The sequence below is a fragment of the Puma concolor genome, chromosome B3 (genome assembly GCF_028749965.1).
Source record: "Puma concolor isolate L17-30 chromosome B3, mPumCon1.1.hap2, whole genome shotgun sequence".
Classification (NCBI taxonomy): domain Eukaryota; kingdom Metazoa; phylum Chordata; class Mammalia; order Carnivora; family Felidae; genus Puma; species Puma concolor.
In genome coordinates, this window is record NC_141672.1 from 140,478,224 (window position 1) to 140,499,276 (window position 21,053).

The 21,053-nt window shown below is 39.2% G+C and overlaps 1 protein-coding gene across 2 annotated transcripts in view; it reads left to right on the top strand.

Annotated features, from left to right (window-relative positions):
- The window catches only part of AGBL1 (AGBL carboxypeptidase 1), an 862,602-nt gene that overhangs the window by 293,449 nt on the left and 548,100 nt on the right, over window positions 1–21,053 (top strand). For both annotated transcript variants that reach the window (XM_086711500.1, XM_025918486.2), the window contains exon 18: window positions 9,119–9,299. In XM_086711500.1, coding sequence (XP_086567626.1) covers window positions 9,119–9,299 — 181 coding nt within the window. The remainder of the gene's footprint in view (window positions 1–9,118; window positions 9,300–21,053) is intronic.

Genomic DNA, 21,053 nt, shown 5'->3' on the forward strand with positions numbered 1-21,053 from the left:
TCTAAGAAATTATAAATGTATGAGGAATAAGTGATATAACCTTTGGAGAGAAGGGAATGCCTCATTATTTGCAGATGTTAGGATTGTCTACCTGGAAATTTCAACATGATCTGCAAAATTAAAAAAAAATTATAAGAAAGTTCAGAACTTGAAAACTCCATTGAAAACATTCTGCCTTCTTTTGGAAACCATGTAAAAAGAACATGCATAGCAGAAAACAAAAACACACAGTCCTATTTCTGCAAAATGAGGAGACAAACTTCTCAGTACTTTCAAGGGCCGTTGAAAGCAGCCAAGTTCCTGTAGGATCTTGGTGGAAGGAATATGGAAAGAAACAGAAAACAGAGGCTGCATCAAGAGTGCTCTGTTCCTATACTCAGGAAAAATACTTTTCAGATCTGAAGATGAGATGAATTTGTTTCCAGACAAATGAAGGAACCACAAAGGGGGGGAGTACTCAATTCTAGCAGACCCACTCTAGAAGCAATACTAATGGATGATTTTTCAGCCAGAAAGAAAACAAAACCTAGATGTTGTAAAGGGTGAAGAGTAATTAAAAAGAACAAATATAAAATTTAATTGAAATTAATACCATGTAAATGTTTTGTGAATTTTAAGATTTACAATGGGAATTAGAATATAGTAGATTAGGGGTGCCTGGGTGGCTCAGTCACGTAAGCATCTGACTTCAGCTCAGGTCATGATCTCATGGTTTGTGGGTTCAAGCCCCATTTTGGGCTGTGTGTTGACAGTTCAAAGCCTGGAGCCTACTTTGGATTCTTCATCTCCCTCTCTTTCTGTCCCTCTCCTGCTTGTATTCTGTCTCTGTCTCTCAAAATAAATAAAAATTTAAAAAATTATTTGAAAAATAAAATATAGTAGATTATATCGTATCATGATAAATCAAAGATGCATGTTATAATCTCTAAAGTAACTACAGAATACAAGACATATAACTACCATGTTATTAGTGAACAAAAAAGGAACAATGAGAAAAAAAAGGCAATCAATCCAAAGGAAGACAAGACAGAACAGTAAATAAATTATACAATAGTTTAGGTGAATGGAGAACCAATAATAAAATGATAAGGCTAAACCCACATATATAATTAATTGCATCAAATGTAAATAGAGTAAATGCTCCAATTAAAATTAAGTAAAATAATATTAGAGTGAATAAAATAAAACATCCAACTATACAGTACTTCCAAGAAATAAATGCCTGATGAAAAATGGTAGAAAGTTTGAAGGTAAAGGGATGATAAAAGATACATGTTATAAATACTAACCAGAAAAAATCCAGTCTGTTTGAATGTGGACAAATGAGAAGCTAAGGCAAAATGCTTTAACAGAAATAGAGAGATACCTTATAATCAAAAAAAAAAAAAAATGCAGTTAGTTAAGACAACATAACAACTCTAAATATGGAGTCATAGAATAAGGAGACATAGTATCAGAGAAGAATATAGAAAATATGAAAAATATATGGGGCACCCAGGTGGCTTGGTTGAGTGTCCAACTCTTGATTTCAGCTCAGGTCATGATCTCATGGTCGTGGGATCCAGCTCTGTGTTGGGTTCCACACTGAGCGTGGAGCCTGCTTGAGAATATCTCTCCCTCTAGCCCTCTCCCCCACTTGCTCTCTCTCTCTCTCCCTCACTCTCAAGAACAAAACAAAACAAAACAAACAAAAAAGAAAAAGAAAAATATAACTAACAAACCTGATATAATTGGTGTTTATGGAACATTATACTCAACAGCATTCTTTTAAGCACGTGGATAATATTTATAAAATTTTATCATATGCTGAGCTAATGATCTAAATATGATTTCAAGTTATTTATAAAAGAACAAAAATATGAAAGCCAAAGAAAATAGAAGGAAGGATAAATACAAATTATGAGCAGAAATGAAAGCAAAAGGATTGTAAAATAGTCTTTTGGAAAAAAAACTAAAATGATATGCCCTTTTTGAGAATGATTAAGAACCCCCCCCCATATGAGAAATAAAAAAAGAGACCATCACTAGGGATTCATACATATAATAAGAGGGATTTAAAAACTTTATGCTAACAAATTTGAAAATAACCATTTTCAATGCAAAGTTACTGAAAAGTATAATTACCAAGTAGACATAAGAAGGAATAGAAAATCTCATTGGAATTTTATTACACAATTTGAATGTGTTTTAAAATAATTTGGATTTGTTATTGTATAAGTTGGGTTGTTATTAAGATCTTCTAGGCTTAGATGGCTTCACTAGGAAATTTTACTATTAATTTAAGGAAGAAATATTTCTAATCTTCAAAAATCTTACACAAAAGAAAAAGAGACAAAGCTTTCCAACTCATCAGAACCTTGATAAGTAAGCCTCACAAGGACACTATAAGAAAAAAAATAAAACTTTACAGGTCAGTCTCTCTCAGGGGACATAGATTCAGAAATTCTGAAGAAATAACTTTATTTAGAATTACATTAATGATAATACAATCCAATTAGTTATATTTCAGGAATAAGGTTGATAACAGTACCCAGTTGATAAAAATGCCTTAAGGTTTGAAGAGGAAAAATAAAACTGTTGTCATTTGCAGAAGATAAAATTTAATGTATAGAAAATGCTAAAGGGTATTGTGGGAGGGAAAATGTGATTCTAAACCTTCACATCATATCATAACCCAAAATTAACTTCAAACAACTAATGTAAATAGATCTTAATGTAAAACTTAGACTCAATCTTATGGAAGAAATCTATTATCACATTGAGTTAGGCAAAGATTTCTTAGATGAAACACAAAATATCCAAATTACAAAAGAAAAAAGTGCATAGGTTTGACTTTATCAAATGAGAAACTTTTCTGCTTCAAAATACATAGTCCAGAAAATGAAAGGCTAAGCAAAGACTTGGAGGAGAATTTACTGAACATGTCTGCCAAAGGATTGCATTTAGAATATATGAAGAACCCTTCAAACTGTAATAAGACAAACAACCTGATTGTAAAATGGGCAAAATGTTTGAACAGGCACTTTACTTAAGAAGGTATGGAAAGAGCTAAAAAAAAAAAAAAAAAAAAAAAAAAAAAAAAAAAATACCACTAGAAGTTTCCAACATCACTAGTCATCAGGGAAATGCAAATTGAAACAACAATTAGACACTAGTACCTCCCCATTAGAATGGCTAAAATTAAAAAGCCTGACGATATTAAGAGTTGATCAGTATGTGGATCCATTGGAACTCTCAAACATTGCCAGTGAACATGCAGAATGGTAGAGACACTTCGGGAAACAATTTGACAGCACCTTCTAGTAACTTACTATAATGTTAACCTTACCATAATATGCACAATTCTATAGCTAGGTATTCACTCCAAAGAAAAACATGTGATTATAACGGCTTTATTCATAATATGATAAACCAATGGTGGCATATCCATTGCTTTGTGGCACACTAGAATGTAAATCCCTGGCTAAAAGGAACAGATTATTGATGCATGTGCATGCAACAACGTGGATGGCTCTTCAAAAAGCATTAATGCTAAGTGAAAGAAGCCACACAGAAAGGCTATAAGTCATATGAATCAATTCTGATGGAACTCCAGAGCAGACAAACACTATTGAGACAGAAAGTAGATCACTGGTTGCCAGAGGCTAGGGATGGGTGAGGGAACTGCCTGAAAAAGAGAATGAGGGGGATTTTTGTGACAGTAATAATGCTCCATATTATGATGATAGTGGTTTTACAACACTGAATGTATTTGTCAAAATTCACTGAATTGTAAAATTGAAATTGGTGAAATTTATTGAAGTTGTATTATACTATAAATAAAGCTAATTAAAAAAGAGATGGAACACACAGTGCAGAAAATGTACATGGTATGCCACCATTGGTGGGAAACGTTAGTCTTTTCTATAATGTATAATAATTTTCCACCATGCCTATTTTCAGATTTTCTCTTTTGTAGGAATCTTCTGTCATTGACATTTTTTCCCATGTCTGTTTCCTTGCCTCCTTCCTCACCCCCTTCCAGAGTGAAGGTCAAGGTAGTTGACTTTGGAAATCACAATCTACTATTTTGGCCATTTCTCCCACCACTTAACCCCAGGATCTGCGTCTTCAGCTCCATTGAGAACTCCTGTCCCATCATACTCTTGCCTGAGGATTGTGTACATGGGCTTCCACAACTTGCAAGATTGTTTCCAATCTCATTAGCATTGGTTCCATGGGTCTGCAGACACAGGTGCAAACAGCTTTGTGGCTTCACTCCCATTTTACCTTGTTCGTAGCTCGCACTTCAGCCACATCCCATCACTTTGCTCTTCTTCAGGCATTACGTGTTCTGTGACCTTGTTATTTTGCAAATGCATCTACTTAGCCTTTTTGTATGACTTTCTTCCTTTCTTTTCTTCATCTGGCAAACTCTTACTCAACCTGGACAAACCAGATCCAATATTACCTCTTCTGTGAAAATCCATTTCTTTCCTATTTCTCCTCTCTTTACTATTTGCAAATATTTTGCCTTTGTGAAAATTGAGATATGATTAACATTCTCTGAAGAGGAGAACATTCTATGTAGGGACATACCAGACATAAAAATTACCAAGATGACCTCCACCCACAGATGTGTCCTATGTATAGATAGATAACCTTAAGTAAATGTTATAACTACACATAAATGGGATCGACTATGATGAAACTCTTACTTGGGTTTTATATTTGTCACTTATCATTATGTCACAGATACCTTCTAATGTCCACAGAAAGAGATCTGTGTGCCATTTTAAAGGTTGCATAGTATTCTGTTTTATGTTTTCTTTCCTTAACTTATTTTCTGTGGGTGCACGTTTAAGTCATTTCCAGCTGATCATATTATTATAAGTAATGTAATGAGCATCTGCTGTGCTTTGAAAATGTCTTGACAAATGTCCCTGATCACACTGGATCATAATTATTTGTGTGCCTGTCTTTCCCACCAGACTATTATCCGTTCCCTGAGGGCAAAAACCACTATTTCTCTTGGAATCTCCAGAACCTTGCAGAGTTCCAGTAGGAGTTTAATACATATTGTTGAAAGTAAAAAAAGGAACAACTGGGTGGATGTTATAGAGTTGGGTGCACATGTTTGTCATCACGTGTTTTCACTTCTTACTCAGGTTTTCACTGGCCGTGAGCCTGATATCTCTTAGACATTATATAATCCTTTACTTGTTTCTAACCTCTTTTCACAGATGTTATTACCACTGACATAAATTCAATACCAAGCTTTAAGAATTAGCATATTGCCAAACCATGACTCCCCCATAGATTTTGGTGACCTCCAGAATAGATTTTATAAATTGCAGAGAAAAAAAAATGCAGATACCTGATACTCATTGCCCTACCCGAAGCAGAAATGAATTTTTAAAACTGAAATTGTCAATAACAAGAAAAAACACATGGTATGCGTGTCACATACTATTTACAGCTGTTGTCTGTTATGAGTTCTCTGGAGCACCATTTGCTGCTGCAACTCAATGGTCTCATAAGTTTAACTCACCAATACAGCTATAAAATTGCCTTAAATCACAGAGGGGAAGAGAGAAAAATCAACTAGGAATGGCTAAAATGCTGCTTATGTCTTCATAGGAACCCACTGTTTTCCCCATTTTCTTCTTCTTTCCCCAGGATGCTCAGAACAGCCTGTTGGGTCTTGTGGTGTATTACAATATAGCAGATTATCAACCTGACTCTCCAGAGGAAAGGGACGTTGTGGACATCTCTTTGCAAGGGCTGCATTTGGTTTATTGACTAATGCACTGAATTGTACTGGGTATCAGGCAATGGAAGACAACTGGGACAGACAGTGAGGGTGTTCGGTTGGTATTGGAAATTTACAAGAGCTTAAGCTATTTTTTATTTCTTCTTGCAGGGCTGGGAGCATTTACTATTGTTGTTCAATATGCTGTAAATGAACTTAGTTCAAAAACCACAAAAAGAGTGATATGGAATTATAGAACTGAAAATAGGCTGCTGATTGGGTACGAATTCATCAAAGCTCTTTCTCAATAAGCTTTTTATTGGAGTGCCAATACGACTTGCTTTGGAAAGAGTGAGATGTGATTGCGAGCAAATGATATAGGGGGCCAGTTGGCCTTCAGTTAGGTTCAGCTCTGCTCAGCTAGCTAACTGTATATCTCTTTTTCCCCTCTCAATATGCTTATTTAGGAAGCTCCAGTTAGCAAATCATTAGTCTTAGCTGCAGGACACCCCATCCAATACTCAATTTCATCAGAAACTTCCATAACTCATTTTGTAGACAATGGTGGGGCTGGAATTTGAACTCTGGAAATTACAGCTCTAAAAGTTGTTCTTTACTTCAACAGACCATTCTGTTATTGACTCAACAAATGTATGGTCTACAATAACGTCAGAATGATTTCATAAAGCACAGCCTTCTGTATGTCTTTTTCCTGCTGAAAATCATCATGGACTCTCTGCTTCTTAAAGTAGTGGTTCTCACATGTTCCTTCCTGGAACATACATATCAAAATATCCAGAAGCAGTGAAGAAGCTCATGGTGGTGTAGCGTAGCTACTTAAGGAATTTTTCAAGAACCCAGGATCTTTCTGTGTTTATGGTCACAAAGCATGTGACTTTGGTTCTCAAGTGGACTTTCCCACCGGAAAGTATCACATCTATGTTTAATGCAAGAGGAAGAAGAAGATCAGGGAAATGAGACAAAGACTAAGACAGATTTGCCAAGTGAAACTGTCCCTTTCAGTCAGATTTTCAGAAAGATTTACCCCCTATTACCATTTACATCTCATGGGCCATGATTCTGTCACATGGCCACCCTTCCCTACAAGAGGATCCAAAAGGTTTGGTGTTTGAAAGGCACATCCTTTCATTGAATCTAGGCACATCCTTTCATTGAATCTAGGCACATCCTTTCACCCCCAGAATTGGGTCTGGTAGTCAGAAAGAAGGGGAGAAAGGCTATGGGACAGACAACCAGCAGTTTGTGCCAGGTGTATAGTATATGTATGCATATATATTATATATTAAAAAATCACAAGCAAACATTTACACATTTATCACTAAGTATTGATTCTTCAGTAGACCCCATCACTGACCATAGCATACCAATGAGACGCTGACTCCATGGTTGAGAACTTCTGATCTACAGAATAAAGTCTAAATCCCTAAATATATTAGGAAGACCTTACTAGTTTGACCCCAGCCTACTTTTCTAAATCCATGTGTTACCATCCTCAATCCTTTGTTTCAGCCACTTGTTTCCTTTATTCTTAAATGTCCTAATTTTTGCTTTTCTGTGTTCTTTGCATGTATCTTTTTCTTTGCTTAGAAAATGCTTTCTTACCTTCTCTCCTGTAGGGTGATACTCATTCTGCAAGACTCAGCTCAAATAGCATCACAGCTCTGGAAACATCCTTCCCTCTCTGTCAGATCTGTTTTTGGTACCTTATGTACACTTTCATTAGCACACTTTACCATTCATTATTTGCCCGTGTTTGTCACTACTGGCAAAGGCTATGGCCTCTTATGTAGCAAGGACTATTAAAACTTTTTATTATTTTTATTTATTAAATTTATTTTATTCATTTTTTTATATTCTGTGGCTCCTGTACTTCCTGGAATATGCTCAAGACACCTGCTTAGGGAAAAACAACCAAATATTATCCTCAATATATAAATGATCTTTAATGGGCTGACGTGACCTGCTCCCACCATAGTTGACAAAAGTGTACTGATCCCTGCTCCTCAAGCCTAGATCTCACTGGTTGTCAACAGATAGTGGTTTTTGTCTTAACTGATGATAATAGTAATATAATTCATGATTTCCTGTTCTTGAGCTCTGTTATTGAGTGTTATTCATTTTTGGCTTTCAATGTACAGAATTGGAGACACAGTCTGTTCCCTCAAAAAGGCTACTGTTTAAGGGTAGAAAAGCCATATTTAACTCAGTGATTTGAATGATATGGAAGGAAATGACTAGTTTAACTTTTAGACTGCTTAATAGCTGGGTATTTATACTTGGACAATGCTTAGTTCTTGTCATCCAAGTGGGTTGAGAAGCAATCAGGAATTGGGTGAGGGTACAAAAGGAAAGGAGAGTCAGAAACATGCACATACACACATAAAATCGGACAAGGGGTTAGAGCAGATATGGCGAATTTCTGGTATGATGCCACACTTTCTCCCCTCCTTCCCCAGTGGTGGACAGACACCATTAATCAATCAAAATACGCTTTTCATCTGAGCCAAGATGTGGTCCCAGAATACACCTCAACATTACAATGGTCCAGATGTATTCTATCAACAAAGGAAGGAAGACAAGCCCTTCTTTCTCTCATCAATGCATTCTCCATACAGTCTCTTCAGATCAATATGCTCCTTGTGATTGGGCAGAGAGTCTTTTCCTGTTCCCTTCTGAAAGGAAAGTATTGTAATTCCATGATTGAAATTCCAGGTGCTTCTTCTTGTTAAACATTTCTCAAAGTTTGAGTTGAGTGTCTTACAGACGTAAAGTTCCCAGCACAAGATTTATCTTTGAATCCCATTTCTACTGGGGAATGAGAGGGACCCTTGTACCCACAGACGTCGTAATTGAGGTGGAAGAAACTAACGTGTAGTGAATGGCACGCGGTATTCCAAGTGCCATGTTTACATCTTTCTGTTTTTATAACAACCACACAAGATCAGTATCATTGTCCCCATTTTACAGATGAGAAGTTAAATTATTCACCCAAGGTCTTATAACTGATAAGTATGAAGATAAGATTTAATTTCAGATCTGCGACATCTAGCATCACGCTGTTGGATTCTAGAGAGTTAACTGTTCCTTTGGTGATCTTGATAAAATCTGCTTCTTGTGTTCTTTTCATGCCACTAAGTACTTGTGCTTTTGATAACAGCCTTGAGCTTTAACTTTGTATTTTCTTGAGTCTTGCAGACTAGAGAGACAGATGGAAAATGGATAAGTGTAGATCAGATATGTATGGGACACAATCAGCCTATTCTGGACTTCATGCCAGTCAGGTGTAATTCCGGCCCCTGGGAGATTATCTTGTTGGAAATAGAAAGCATACTTAGGTTTAACTTTTTTGTGTTCCTTTTTTGGCAGGGCAGCGTCCATGCCAGGTGATCACGGCCCGAGTGCACCCAGGAGAAAGCAATGCCAGCTGGGTGATGAAGGGGGCCTTGGAGTTCCTGGTCAGCAGTGACCCTGTGGCTACACTCCTGAGGGAAAACTTCATTTTCAAGGTCATCCCCATGCTCAATCCCGATGGTGTCATCAATGGCAAGTATGTCGCACCCAGCTCAACTGGGTCCTCATGTATGTCACCATTGTAACACATTGTGTCTCTCAGTGGGTGTGATTGGAGAGGACATACTCTGGCAGGAATAAATTCTCTTGGGCTTCTGTTAGCTGGTACAAATAACAACGTACTCCCCACACACATTGATGTCCTATCGGTTTCCTTTGAATAGAAGGGCATAGACTAATAGGCACTTAATGCCAGAGGGGTCCTAAGAAATAATCCCATCTAACAATCTTTTTTTTTTTTTTAAAGGAGAAAATTAGTGTGCATGGTGATCAAGTGATTTGCCCAGGTCACATGGTAGAACAGTGGCAAAGTCAAAACTCAGATTCTGATTTCTTCACAGTTAAGACCAGTGCTTTCATTTATTTACTAATATTTACTACAGAGGAATCTTTATTGAGTTGTATTGTACTGGATTCTACATACAGGTCCAGTAAGGGTGTCACCTTATCTGAATGGGATGATTGTGTGGTTGAAAGTAGCTGTGTAAGCAGATGGAAGGAATGGTGCTCCTCATGGCATTCCTGCATGCCTTCAGATCACATTGACAGGAAAGATGAAGTCCAGTGTCTGATGAGGTCTTTTGGAAGGAGCAGCATTTTCAGAGTTTATGAGCTGAAGCCCAGATACCAGAGCACGTCCCCAAGGTCCCACTGCTGGTGGATAGGGGCGGCAGGATTAACATTCACAAATTCTCAACCCTTGGGGAAAGAGACTACAGACTCTTCCTGTGGTCACAGAGGATTCATTTTACTATAGGAATGGACATTGGTATTCTTCGAGAAAAACAGAACATAAGATAAATAGAAATTATTTTCCTTTTAGTTAAAAGGAGAATAATTGCAGAAGCTATAAATTAAAAAATAACTTTTAATTTAAGTGTCAGTATTGGGGGTGCCTGGGTGGCTCAGTCGGCTGGGCATCTGACTTTTGATATCTGCTCAGGTCTTTTTTTTTTTTTTAAATTTTTTTTTTTTAACGTTTACTTATTTTTTTTGGGACAGAGAGAGACAGAGCATGAATGGGGGAGGGGCAGAGAGAGAGGGAGACACAGAATCAGAAACAGACTCCAGGCTCTGAGCCATCAGCCCAGAGCCCGACGCGGGGCTCGAACTCACGGAGCGCAAGATCGTGACCTGGCTGAAGTCGGACGCTTAACCGACTGCGCCACCCAGGTGCCCCTCTGCTCAGGTCTTGATCTCAGTGTTGTGAATTTGAACCCCATGTTGGTCTCTGCATTGGACGTGAAGCCTACTTAAAAAAAAAAATGTCAGTATTGAAGAAGCAAAGCAAAAGTTTAGAAAACTGAGAAAATAGAGCAATATTAAAAGGCGAAATGAGATAAAATGAGAATTATTAAAAATATATAAAAAAGAAAACAAAAATTTCAAAGAGATAAAGTTAAAATGGTTTCAACTAAGTAAAGAGACTGTTTTAAGAAAGATAAAATAGTAATTAATTTCTTTAAGGGAAAAAGTGAAGTACATGTTAAACAGCTGAGAATAGACTCGCTTCAAAGGATAAGCACAAAAAAGAATACTGGTAAGTTAAAAAAATAGAAATAAAAAGATGATAAAATATAAAAAGAGGATCAGAATACATTCCAAATGATAAAATATGTTAAACTATGCCAAAATGCAAGCAAGTCAAAGCTACAGACTTTAAAAATAAAATTTTAATAGATACAAAAAAAAAAAAAAGGCAAAGAAGTGATTCATTTGTTCGTAGCAAGTTTCCTGGTTTTTTAGTTCCCAGACTCCCTAGCTTTTGGTGGAGGTTTTTGATGGGCTGAGAGCAGGGTCCTTCCTCTTTTCCTGTGGTGACCAGTTGGCCTTCAAGTACATGTGAGGAGCAAGACACCAAGCCTTTCCAGTCAAGAGCATTAATTAGGCCTCTGGTAGCAATTAGCCTTCTTAGATCTCAAGCTGGACAAAACTCTAGAGCACTGTTCTCTTCTGGTCCAACAGAAGTCAGTGGGTTCCTGCCACGTGCTACATTAGCCCCAGAGAACAGGTCTAGCACATTAATGAGTGACTCCTCCCTGTGTGAGGGGCCCAGGATTTCACTAGCAATCTCACTCAGTCTAAACGGATGGAAAACAGCTATGCAAGCCATCTTGAGGGACGTGATCCCATTTCAGCACGTTCTCATCCAAGTTGGCTCTTTTCTGAAGTTTCTCTTTCCATTGAATTGTCTGGGGACTAGTAGAGAATGGAAAGAGTACTGGGTTTAGAGTTATAACCCTAGTTGGAATCTGGCTCTTCTCCTGACCTACTCACTTTTGTCTTCTGTTGGAAGAATAAGGTAACATGCTCCCTGTCAATCTGTCTGGGAAAATGTCTCATAAGCCTGAGACAGTATTCAAACTCAGGGATAAGTAATGTAGTTTCTTCCATTTCAACTGCTCACACCTCCAAATCAGGGGCTTGATCCAGGTCTTTGGTTGAAAGGTTAATGTGGTCTCAGTCACAGAGCATCCTCCTGGCCTGGACACATTTTTGTCTTGCATCTGGTTGTTTTGGACTCCCTCATGGCAGGCCAACTACTTCTCAGTGACACCGCCATTCATCACCATTACCATTATTTATTATGACTAAAATTACCCTTTCCTTTAACGTGACATCTTTTCATCATGGAGCTCAAGGCATGTCATAGATCACTTGGATCACTCCAACAATTTTGGCTGAAAGGGACTTGGAAATCATAGCGTTATTCTACTGACAGGAAATCCACAGGTCATAGCACATCACTAGCAAAGACCTGAGACTGCAATGGAGGCATAACATCTCGCGGTAAAAGCACTGAAAGGTCTCAGCTCATGAAGCCTTCTTAAAACCTACCAGACATGGTTCATTGAACTTCTATTTGAACTTCTTCTGTGATTGACATTCCATTTCAGGGCATGTCCGTTCTGCTGTGCATCACTAGGTGGTTTTGTGTTTTCCTGTGCTTTGATCTTTGCCATGTGAACCTCAAACACTTAATACGGTATTACCTTGGGATACCCATGGGTAATATTGAATCCCCCTTTTACATACCTTAACACCCCCATATGAAGTCCTCTCTGAGTTTAATGCAGTTCACCTAAAGGTTGCTTAGGTGATATTGTTTCTGATGTACCGATCTTCAACAGTTTTCTCGGGATGCGTTTTAACTAAAAGATTTCTTAAAGGTAACTGAACTGAACTGTGTGTGGTCTGAACAGCAAAGAAACCATCTTTGCATAAAGATTAGAGAGCCTAAATCCGAGTTTGGTACTTAACTTACTGCATTGTACTCTTCTTCACAAATAATCATGGGCCCCCATGGAAAATGCAAGAATGTGTAGAAATAGAGTAGTTTCCTTTTGTGGCAATGGTAATGGAGCCTCTGAGGATGGCTGAGAGGTTTTGATAACAGTGGTCAGAGAGACAAAGCCCGGGTTTTCCAGCAAAAATACTGTGGGTCTTGCCAAGGCAAAGATCTCTTAGCAACGCATGTCTGTAACAGAAAAACAAAATATAAAGATGGTTTCCAAAAGAAACAACCTACCATCTTGCTGGCCTGGTTGATTATATAGAATTGGGCTGAGTTCTAAGTAATTCAGGAAGATCATTGACTCATCATTCTTTTCTACATGGGATAAAAGACCAGGGGGTCAACAAATTGGGTCAGGGCAGAAGTGATAATGGTGGCTTGATCAGAGTGTGACATGGGGAAAGGAAGGTGATTGCTTAATAGGTTGGCATGGCATATAAGTGAGGGGTTGAAGAAATCTAGCATGGTTCCCAATTTTTGGACTTTTGTTGTTGGGTTGAATGTAGTGGCAAAATAATTTTTATAAAGTCAACACACAGCCCGGCATTTTATTCACAGGAGAATCGGAGTATATTGATTCTTAGTATATATACAACTCTGCCAACTTGATTTTCTTCTTCAAGGCCATTGTGGAACAGAAACAAACAACAATAAAGAGCAGAGGGCATACTATGAGTAAACACACCAAGGTATTAAGAAGTAATAGCTGAATGCTCTGGGGGAAACAAATGAAACTATAAAAATCAGATAAAAAATCTTGACAATTTAAACTATCTGGGACCATTTAAAGTTAGTGCCAATATTCTTTTACTCCACTGTGGGTTGTAAAGGCTTTATTTTACTACAATAAGAGAACTCACAGATTTTACCTAAAGAAAAAAATCATTCAGACCTTTTATGGGCCAAGAAAGAACCTGTTCTTTTACATAGATTTCTTATGTAATTGTAAATATGACCCCAAAAAGCAGGTCTTCTTATCTAATTTCTAGATGTGAAAACTTGAGTACACAGGAGTGAAGTCTTGGGTGCAGTTTGAGGAGCTGGTGTTATAGAGACAGGACAAGAACTTCTGTCTGTCCCATACCACTTTTCTGTAGGGATTTAAGGCATTAGAATGAAAAAACAAACAAAGAAAAACTTAAAATATTCTAGCTAGGAGAGTTCATGTATATTATTTGGTCCCAGTCCTTCAAATGTTAAGGAAACTGAAAGTAGAAGTAAAAAAAAAAAAATGAGTTATCCCATATTAAAAAGCTAATCCAAGTCAGAAATGGCATGAGAAATTGTCTAGATAGCTGAAACACTGAGGTGTTTGTGTACATGGATGTATACAGACACCTGTGCCCAAGGTTATATGGCTAGCTTGTGGCACAGCTGGGCTTTGAACCCACTCTGTCTAGCTCTGTAGCCCATGTTCATTTTGGTCGACCAGCTCTTCCCAACCTTGGATGGAGAAGCAAGTATAGCCTCAGCCCTGCTGACTGTAATCATGTGGTCTCCGAAATTAGTCTTGTTGACTTGGACCTTCATATCCGGTGTTCTGGGGAAAAACCAAGACACAGCCTTGCAGCTTTCTGTGATTTGGGCCCCAAATGAATGAACTGACTCATCCTCAGTCTTCTTTCATGGGATCTGAATTTCCAGCCTGTCTTTGACCTCGACATTGCCTTGTCCTGCCAGCCTTCTCCATTGGAGAATATATCCTTTCTTGTTGCTGCCAGCTTTTGGCGGTAGGCAACACCCAGCTAATTTTGAATACTTTTCGTCGTGGAGTTTCCATGCCCATTCTGTGGTATATTTTGGTGCAGCTGACTATTCATGATCACAATGACTGATAATTATCTCCACTGGGCTCACTTCAGCGTGGGCAGATCCATGTCTCTTCCCTCCTGTTTTGATATGCTCAGGGCTCCCTCTAAGATGGCCTCAACTCTAACCTTTTAATGCATTTCAAATCTCTTCAATATAGTAACATTTAGTAGTGGTTAGTTCTCAGGCTTTGGGATCTTGCAGATCAGTTATATTTGAAAAAAATGGGCCATAGTAAGTATGTAATTTTATTATTTGCTTCCATTTGCACAAGTAAGAATGGGAAATACTCACTGAATCCCAGACAACAGACTGGTGAGAAGTTCCACATCAGATACTGCTTGGGCTGACAACCCACCTGCACGCGATCATACAAGTAACCTGGGGGTTTGTCTGCTGGGTCTTGAGATCATGGCAGATTAATGCATACTTAGTATTTGTACTGTGATCCATTGTGCTACTGTCCATAAAAGTTCCCTGTGAGTATCAGCAATGTAATCATTGACTGGATTGGTTATTCCTATCGTCAAGCATCCTGAAAAGAAGCAGGTCATGGAACAATAAAAGATGTCTGGAAAATGGGCTTTTAAGGAGAAGAGACAATTCCTCTGAGCTTGAAATTGGAGAAACTGTGGTCTAACCAGAGGTCACAGAGGAAAAATGGCATCTGCCATTTGGAGGAAGCCAGAAGAAGGAATCCCTTAAGTGGCTACTTGAGAATGAGAACACTTCTACCAATAATCAATTTTAAATATTCTATAAGTAGTTATCTTCTTCTTTTAAAAAATTTTTTAATGTTTATTTATTTTTGAGAGAGAGAGAGAGAGACAGAGCATGAATGGGGGAGGAGCAGAGAGAGAGGGAGACACAGAATCTGAAGCAGGCTCCAGGCTCTGAGCTGTTAGCACAGAGCCCGAGGTGGGTCTCGAACCCACAAACCATGAGATCATGACCTGAGCCAAAGTTGGACGCTTAACCAACTGAGCCACCCAGGGACCCCTGCAAGTAGTTATCTTCTGTTATATCATTTATTCTTTAGTAAAGTGTTAATATGGCTTTCTTCTTGTTTTAGCCATGCTATTGAGATTGAGAGAAAGTATCTATGCCCAAGACTGGTGAATGGGATGAAAGGCAGTCATACTTAGAGAACTTCCTAAGGGAACAGTAGATAATAAATACAATAGATATGTTTTCAGGGTTATGCTCAGAAAAACTGGGACATCAAAAAATAAAATAGCTTTATTGTTCTCTCATTATGAAAATGGTCCATGGTACAGCCAAGATATTAGATGTTTCAAAAGATGAGATTTGGTTCAAAACAGATGGCAGAAGTCTAAAATTTAAAAAAAGGATACAAAAGAAGCCGAGAGATTAATAACTGCAGGGTAAGGGACCACCTGCAAGGGGGTGGGAGCAGGGGGAAGAGGTGGAGTGACCGGAAGCCGGCAGCTGGAGGGCTCTACGAGGCTGGTGTTTGGAACTCTGAGAAGGGGTCTGACCTGGCAAGGGCTTCAGTGGCCCAGAAGGGACAGCTGAGAGGGTGGAAGAGGGTAGAGTGACCTGTGTCTGAATGCCAAGGGGATGTATCTGCCCACCGCTGTCACCTGCAAGAGGACAGTGATGCTGGTACCTTCCAGCCTGGGATGCAGAGCTTGAACCAGCTGCCCGCTGCTGCTGTAGTCTTATTAACTGGAACTGGAAAGCAGGGGCAGGGGGTGTCCTTTTCTTCTTCTCCCTGCCTTCCTCTCTCCCTGGAGTACCTCCTGTTGGCAGAACCTACCAGGAGGCCAACTGGCAAGGGAGTCTGAGCATTGTAATTTGCACTTTAGCTGCAGTGTGACAGGGCAGAGAGCTCAGAGATGGTTGGTGAAAAGTAAGAACGGGGACACCTGGGTGGCTCAGTTGGTTGAGCATCCCGCTTCGGCTCAGGTCATGATCTCACAGTTTGTGGGTTTTAGCCCTGTGTTGGGCACTGTGCTGTCATTGCAGAACCCACTTCAGATCCTCTGTCTCCCTCTCTGCCCCTCGCCTGGGTACTCTCCCTCCCCCTCTCCCTCTCCCCCTTCCCCCTCCCCCTCTCCCTCCCTCCCTCCCTCCATCCCTCTCAAAAATAAACATTAAAAAAAAAAAGTTGAGAGTGCCACCTCCCCTTTAAAAAAAAAAGAAAGCAAGCAAGCACAAAGCATCCATTAGCTGAGTTCTAGACAGGGACCAGCATCAGGCTCATTCCTGTATACATGTGACTTCTTTGTTTCCAAAAAGTAGAATGGTTTCTTTTATGGTTTCTGATGCCAGAAAAAGAAATGATGCATCATTATTGTAGAAAATTCCAGTGTTGAGAAGAAGCTGAAAGAAGAAATTAAAAAGCACCCAAATTCAAGGCTATTGCATTGCATTACTTCAAGGAACATTGTTCACATGATCATCTCTGGTAATTACATAGCATTTCTGGAATTTTCCAACATGGGGTGCTTCCCAAATCAGGCTTCCCAGACATCAACGCTATTGTCAACTTGGAGAAGATTCATTAGCCGTTTGTAACTTGACAGCTTCAAGTATATCAACTATCTCTTTTTAATTATATATAATTATATATTATATATTATATATGCCTAATAACACACACACACACACACACACATATATAAACTTAAGTAAAATCGTGTATTTTATAATATAGTTTATAAGCTAAAAACATCTTGCTATAGAAAAAAATACAAGCAGCATTATTAGTTTTTTAAAATAATTTTTAAATGTTTATTTATTTTTGAGAGACAGAGACAGAGTATGAGCAAGGGAGGGGCAAAGAGAGAGGGAGACAGAGAATCTGAAGAAGGCTTCAGCTTCCGAGCTGTCAGCACAAAGCCCGACATGGGGCTCGAACTCACAGACCAGTAGCGAGTTCATGACCTAAGCGAAAGTCAGGCACTTAACCAACTGAGCCACCCAGGAGCTCTGGGTGTTATTAGTTTTTAAACTAGCAATGTCATAGTATTGATGAGCTTTTAATGAATTTAAACAATTCTCCATTATAAATAATAGGGAAATATTTTTATTATTCTCTTGGTGAATTTCTCTGGCTGTTTCCTTATGATAAGTTCTCAGAGCAGTCTGTTGAGTTGAATGTTATGCATATTTCATATTTGATACATATTACCGCCAGATTATTTAGAAAATGTGCAAATATATATCCCCACCACCGGTGGGTGAAAGTACCTGTCCCCATACCATTGTCAACACTGCATTTTATCAACCTTTTTAATTTTTTGCCAATCTTATAGGAGAAAAGTATGATTTTAATTTTGATTTTTTATACTTATGAAACAAATCTTACTCCCATTTTACAGATGAAAAAACCCACAGAAGCTAAAGATTGGATGGCATGCACGAGGTCAACCACATAACTGATGTTTCAGAGTCAGGGGTTAAACTCTGATGGGCCTGGTTGCAAAGTTCATCTTCTTTTCACTTGGCTGTGAGCTCCACTTATGTCAAGGCTTCCAGGCAGTTATTTTGGTGACTCTCTTCTTGAATGTTTTTATCACAGAGTCTGGGAAGTGGTTAGTGCCTAATAGATATGTGTTAAGTCTAATCCCGGGTGCACCTGACCTTTCTAAAGTATTTTAAGGTGTAGACCTCCACATAGATAATTCTAGACCAGAGCAAGGATTATAAAAGGCTTTAAGCCAATTCTGTTAGAAATTAACTGTTGGATCCATATTTAGTTAAATATTAGTACTTAAGTATTGGTATCCCACCAATAATGTTTTATTATGTTAGATGGCAAGGGATAATTTGTATTCTACCCATGTGAGGGGTGGTTCTTGTTGAACCTGTGGGCATTGTAATTACTTGGTCTTCTCCTTTTCCTCTCTGTCTTAGTCATCATCTACCGTCTTGGACAAACAGCTGAGGACACATCAGGGCCCTGGTGTATTGTCTTGGCAGGTCTCTGACAGGTTAGGGTTTAATAAGTATGGGTCCTCTGGATCCTTCCAAGCTGGCAGGATTTATGCCCTCAGAGCCCCTGTTGGGTCCTGTGGGTCTTCTATGGACCCACTGTCCATGTTTGGCTTCTGAAGCACCGATTTTCAGTGTGTCTATGGGTGTGAGCTCTGTAGTATTTCCTGCAAGGCAAAGGCAGTAGACCAGGGATCCTCTGTAGAGGGTAGAAAGAGGGACAGGGAAAAGCAAGAGGGACCAGTAAAGGCAGAGGGAGACTAACTGTCACATGGGCACCCTCTCAGTAGGTCTCCATTTTCCTCAGCAAGGCACTGTGTCCCCCTCTCTGAAGGCTTAGATGACCACAAGCTGGAGAGCCTATCAGGAGAAAATTCTCCATGCTGTGTGGCTTCTGGGATGCTGAGTGATGGAATCCATGTGGGATGCACCAATAATACTGAGGGTCATGACGAAATGCCATGAAATGATGTGAGAGCAATACTCCCCTTTAAAACACTTATTCCAGAGTTTCAGCTCCAAGTTCTTCCTCCAGCGAGGCCAGGGGAATCCAAAGTTCCTGCTGTGGAATCTCCCTGTGGAATGTTTGTGAGCCAGAGATCATATTTCTTAGCAAGTAAAGCTTAGCCTAGAGCGGTCAGCCATTCTCTTACCTTGGGGCTCAATGGCCCTTCCTGGGAGCTACAAGGAACATAAAGTTGAAGTCATGTACTTTTAAAATTTAGACTACTTTTGCCAGTTTTTACTGTTTGGAACAGATCAGAGTTATCAGTGGATGGATATTTTTGTTCTATTTGTTTTTAGGACAAATAAAATATTTGGGACATGGAACAGAGGTTGGCTATTTGGATGGCAAGGTCAGTCTGGATCTGATTCTACTCTGTTTGTGTGTCTCCGTGTTAAGGATCTTTGGGGAGACATGGGCAAAGGGTATTTAATCTCTTTCTCTTTGCTTTACTTGCCTTCCTTATATTTGAAAATGGGGGGAAATGTTACTGCGATCCAGAAGGGATTATTTGGTCTGAGGAACTATAATTTTCTCCGTTTACCTCTTGCCTTCACTGGAAGAAAAGGTCTCAGTCCATCTCAGATGCTAAGATATTCTCATACATACAGAAAGGGAACATTTATAGGAATATTTTAATCTCACAAATTGTTTTCTACAACTTTATAAAGTGAAAGGCAGATACACACTTAAATTTTTTTGAAAGATGCAGAAGTAACTTTTTTTTTTCCCCTTGAATTCTTGCCTTCCAAATGTCTGTCAGTAATTCTGAAATCATGGTCTACAGGGATTTTGTGGAACATCCAAGATTTTCCTACGATGTGGAAGGAAGTAGAGGGATCCATGAAGAAAATAGTATTTAGCATGGCAAGAAAATAGTATTAGTATTTAGTTTGGACACATACAGAGTCCAAACCTCTGTATGTGCCTTGTAGCAACAGTGTGGGCTAAGACAACATCGAGGGTCCTGGTTCTATGGAGAAATGTGGCATACTCAATCTTGCAGATGAACGTATTCATAGAGATCAAAATAAAAATTATTTGCTCTGGGAACTCTTAAGGTCCTGCTGCTAAGTCATTTGCATAGTTTTAAATGATGCATAGTCCTAGGGGCAGGGAGTTGTGGGAGAGTTTCCCAGGGGCCTCCTTGCTCACACCCATTCGTAAGCACAGAGAAGGAGTCAGGAGCTTGAGTACTCCATTTGCCTTGCTCAGACATCGCAGTTCTGAACAAATATTACTATTTATTATTCCTAAATTTAGGGTTATTAATTATATCAGCATAAACCTAATTTATGCCATCATAAACAGCAATAATAAATGCTGCCAAATGCTAATACCCAGCTCTTGCCAACTGTGCCTGTAGTTGATGGGTTTCCACCCCCCCCCCCCCCCCCACTTCCCAGAAGCATTAAATTAAAAATGATTCAATGTTGCAGAATCATTGATCAAGTTCGGGCTGAGGCTCTTGGGGAAATGTGCTTGTTTGTTAAATGCTTTGCTCCCTCATTGGCTGGGCAGCTTCTCATCTCTGTATCCCGCTGCTTCTCCTTTCCTGCCCTGGAGGAGGAACAAGTGGCAGAAGGGATGTAGGCAGGGAGGGAGGTAGATGAAACCCTATTCTTCCTTCTCAATTTCCCTTTCAGACATCTCTTTTCTCACCATCCCCTTGCCTAACACTTTCTTTCAACCTACACTTAGAAGTCTTTATAAAGCAAACCCTTGGGTATAATATGGATGTGTTATTTCTCAATTCCCATTGCATCTACCATGTGTTTAGTGATGTATGTTGCATGGCTCCCTGAAATATATGAGAGTCTATATCTGAAGAATGGGAAGCACAGCCCTAAGAAGCCATGCCAATACTGAGGGTGCTTTTTCTTTTGCCATTTACTCTCGGGGCGCTCTGCTTTCACCGGGGAAGAGGGAGAGCCTGTCCCCTTGTTATCAGGGTCATGATAGATCTCACTGCCTTTTGCAAAGGAAATAGTTTGTGCTTTTCCTTATTTTGATGACTTTTTTTTTTTTTTTTTTTTTCCATCTGGGATGATTGTGATTGTGATTCCATATAAGGAATCCCCACTGGGCAATCAGAAGGCACAGGCTCTGGTCAAAATTTGTTTCTTTTCAGCCATGTGGCTTTGGACAAATCACTTAACCTC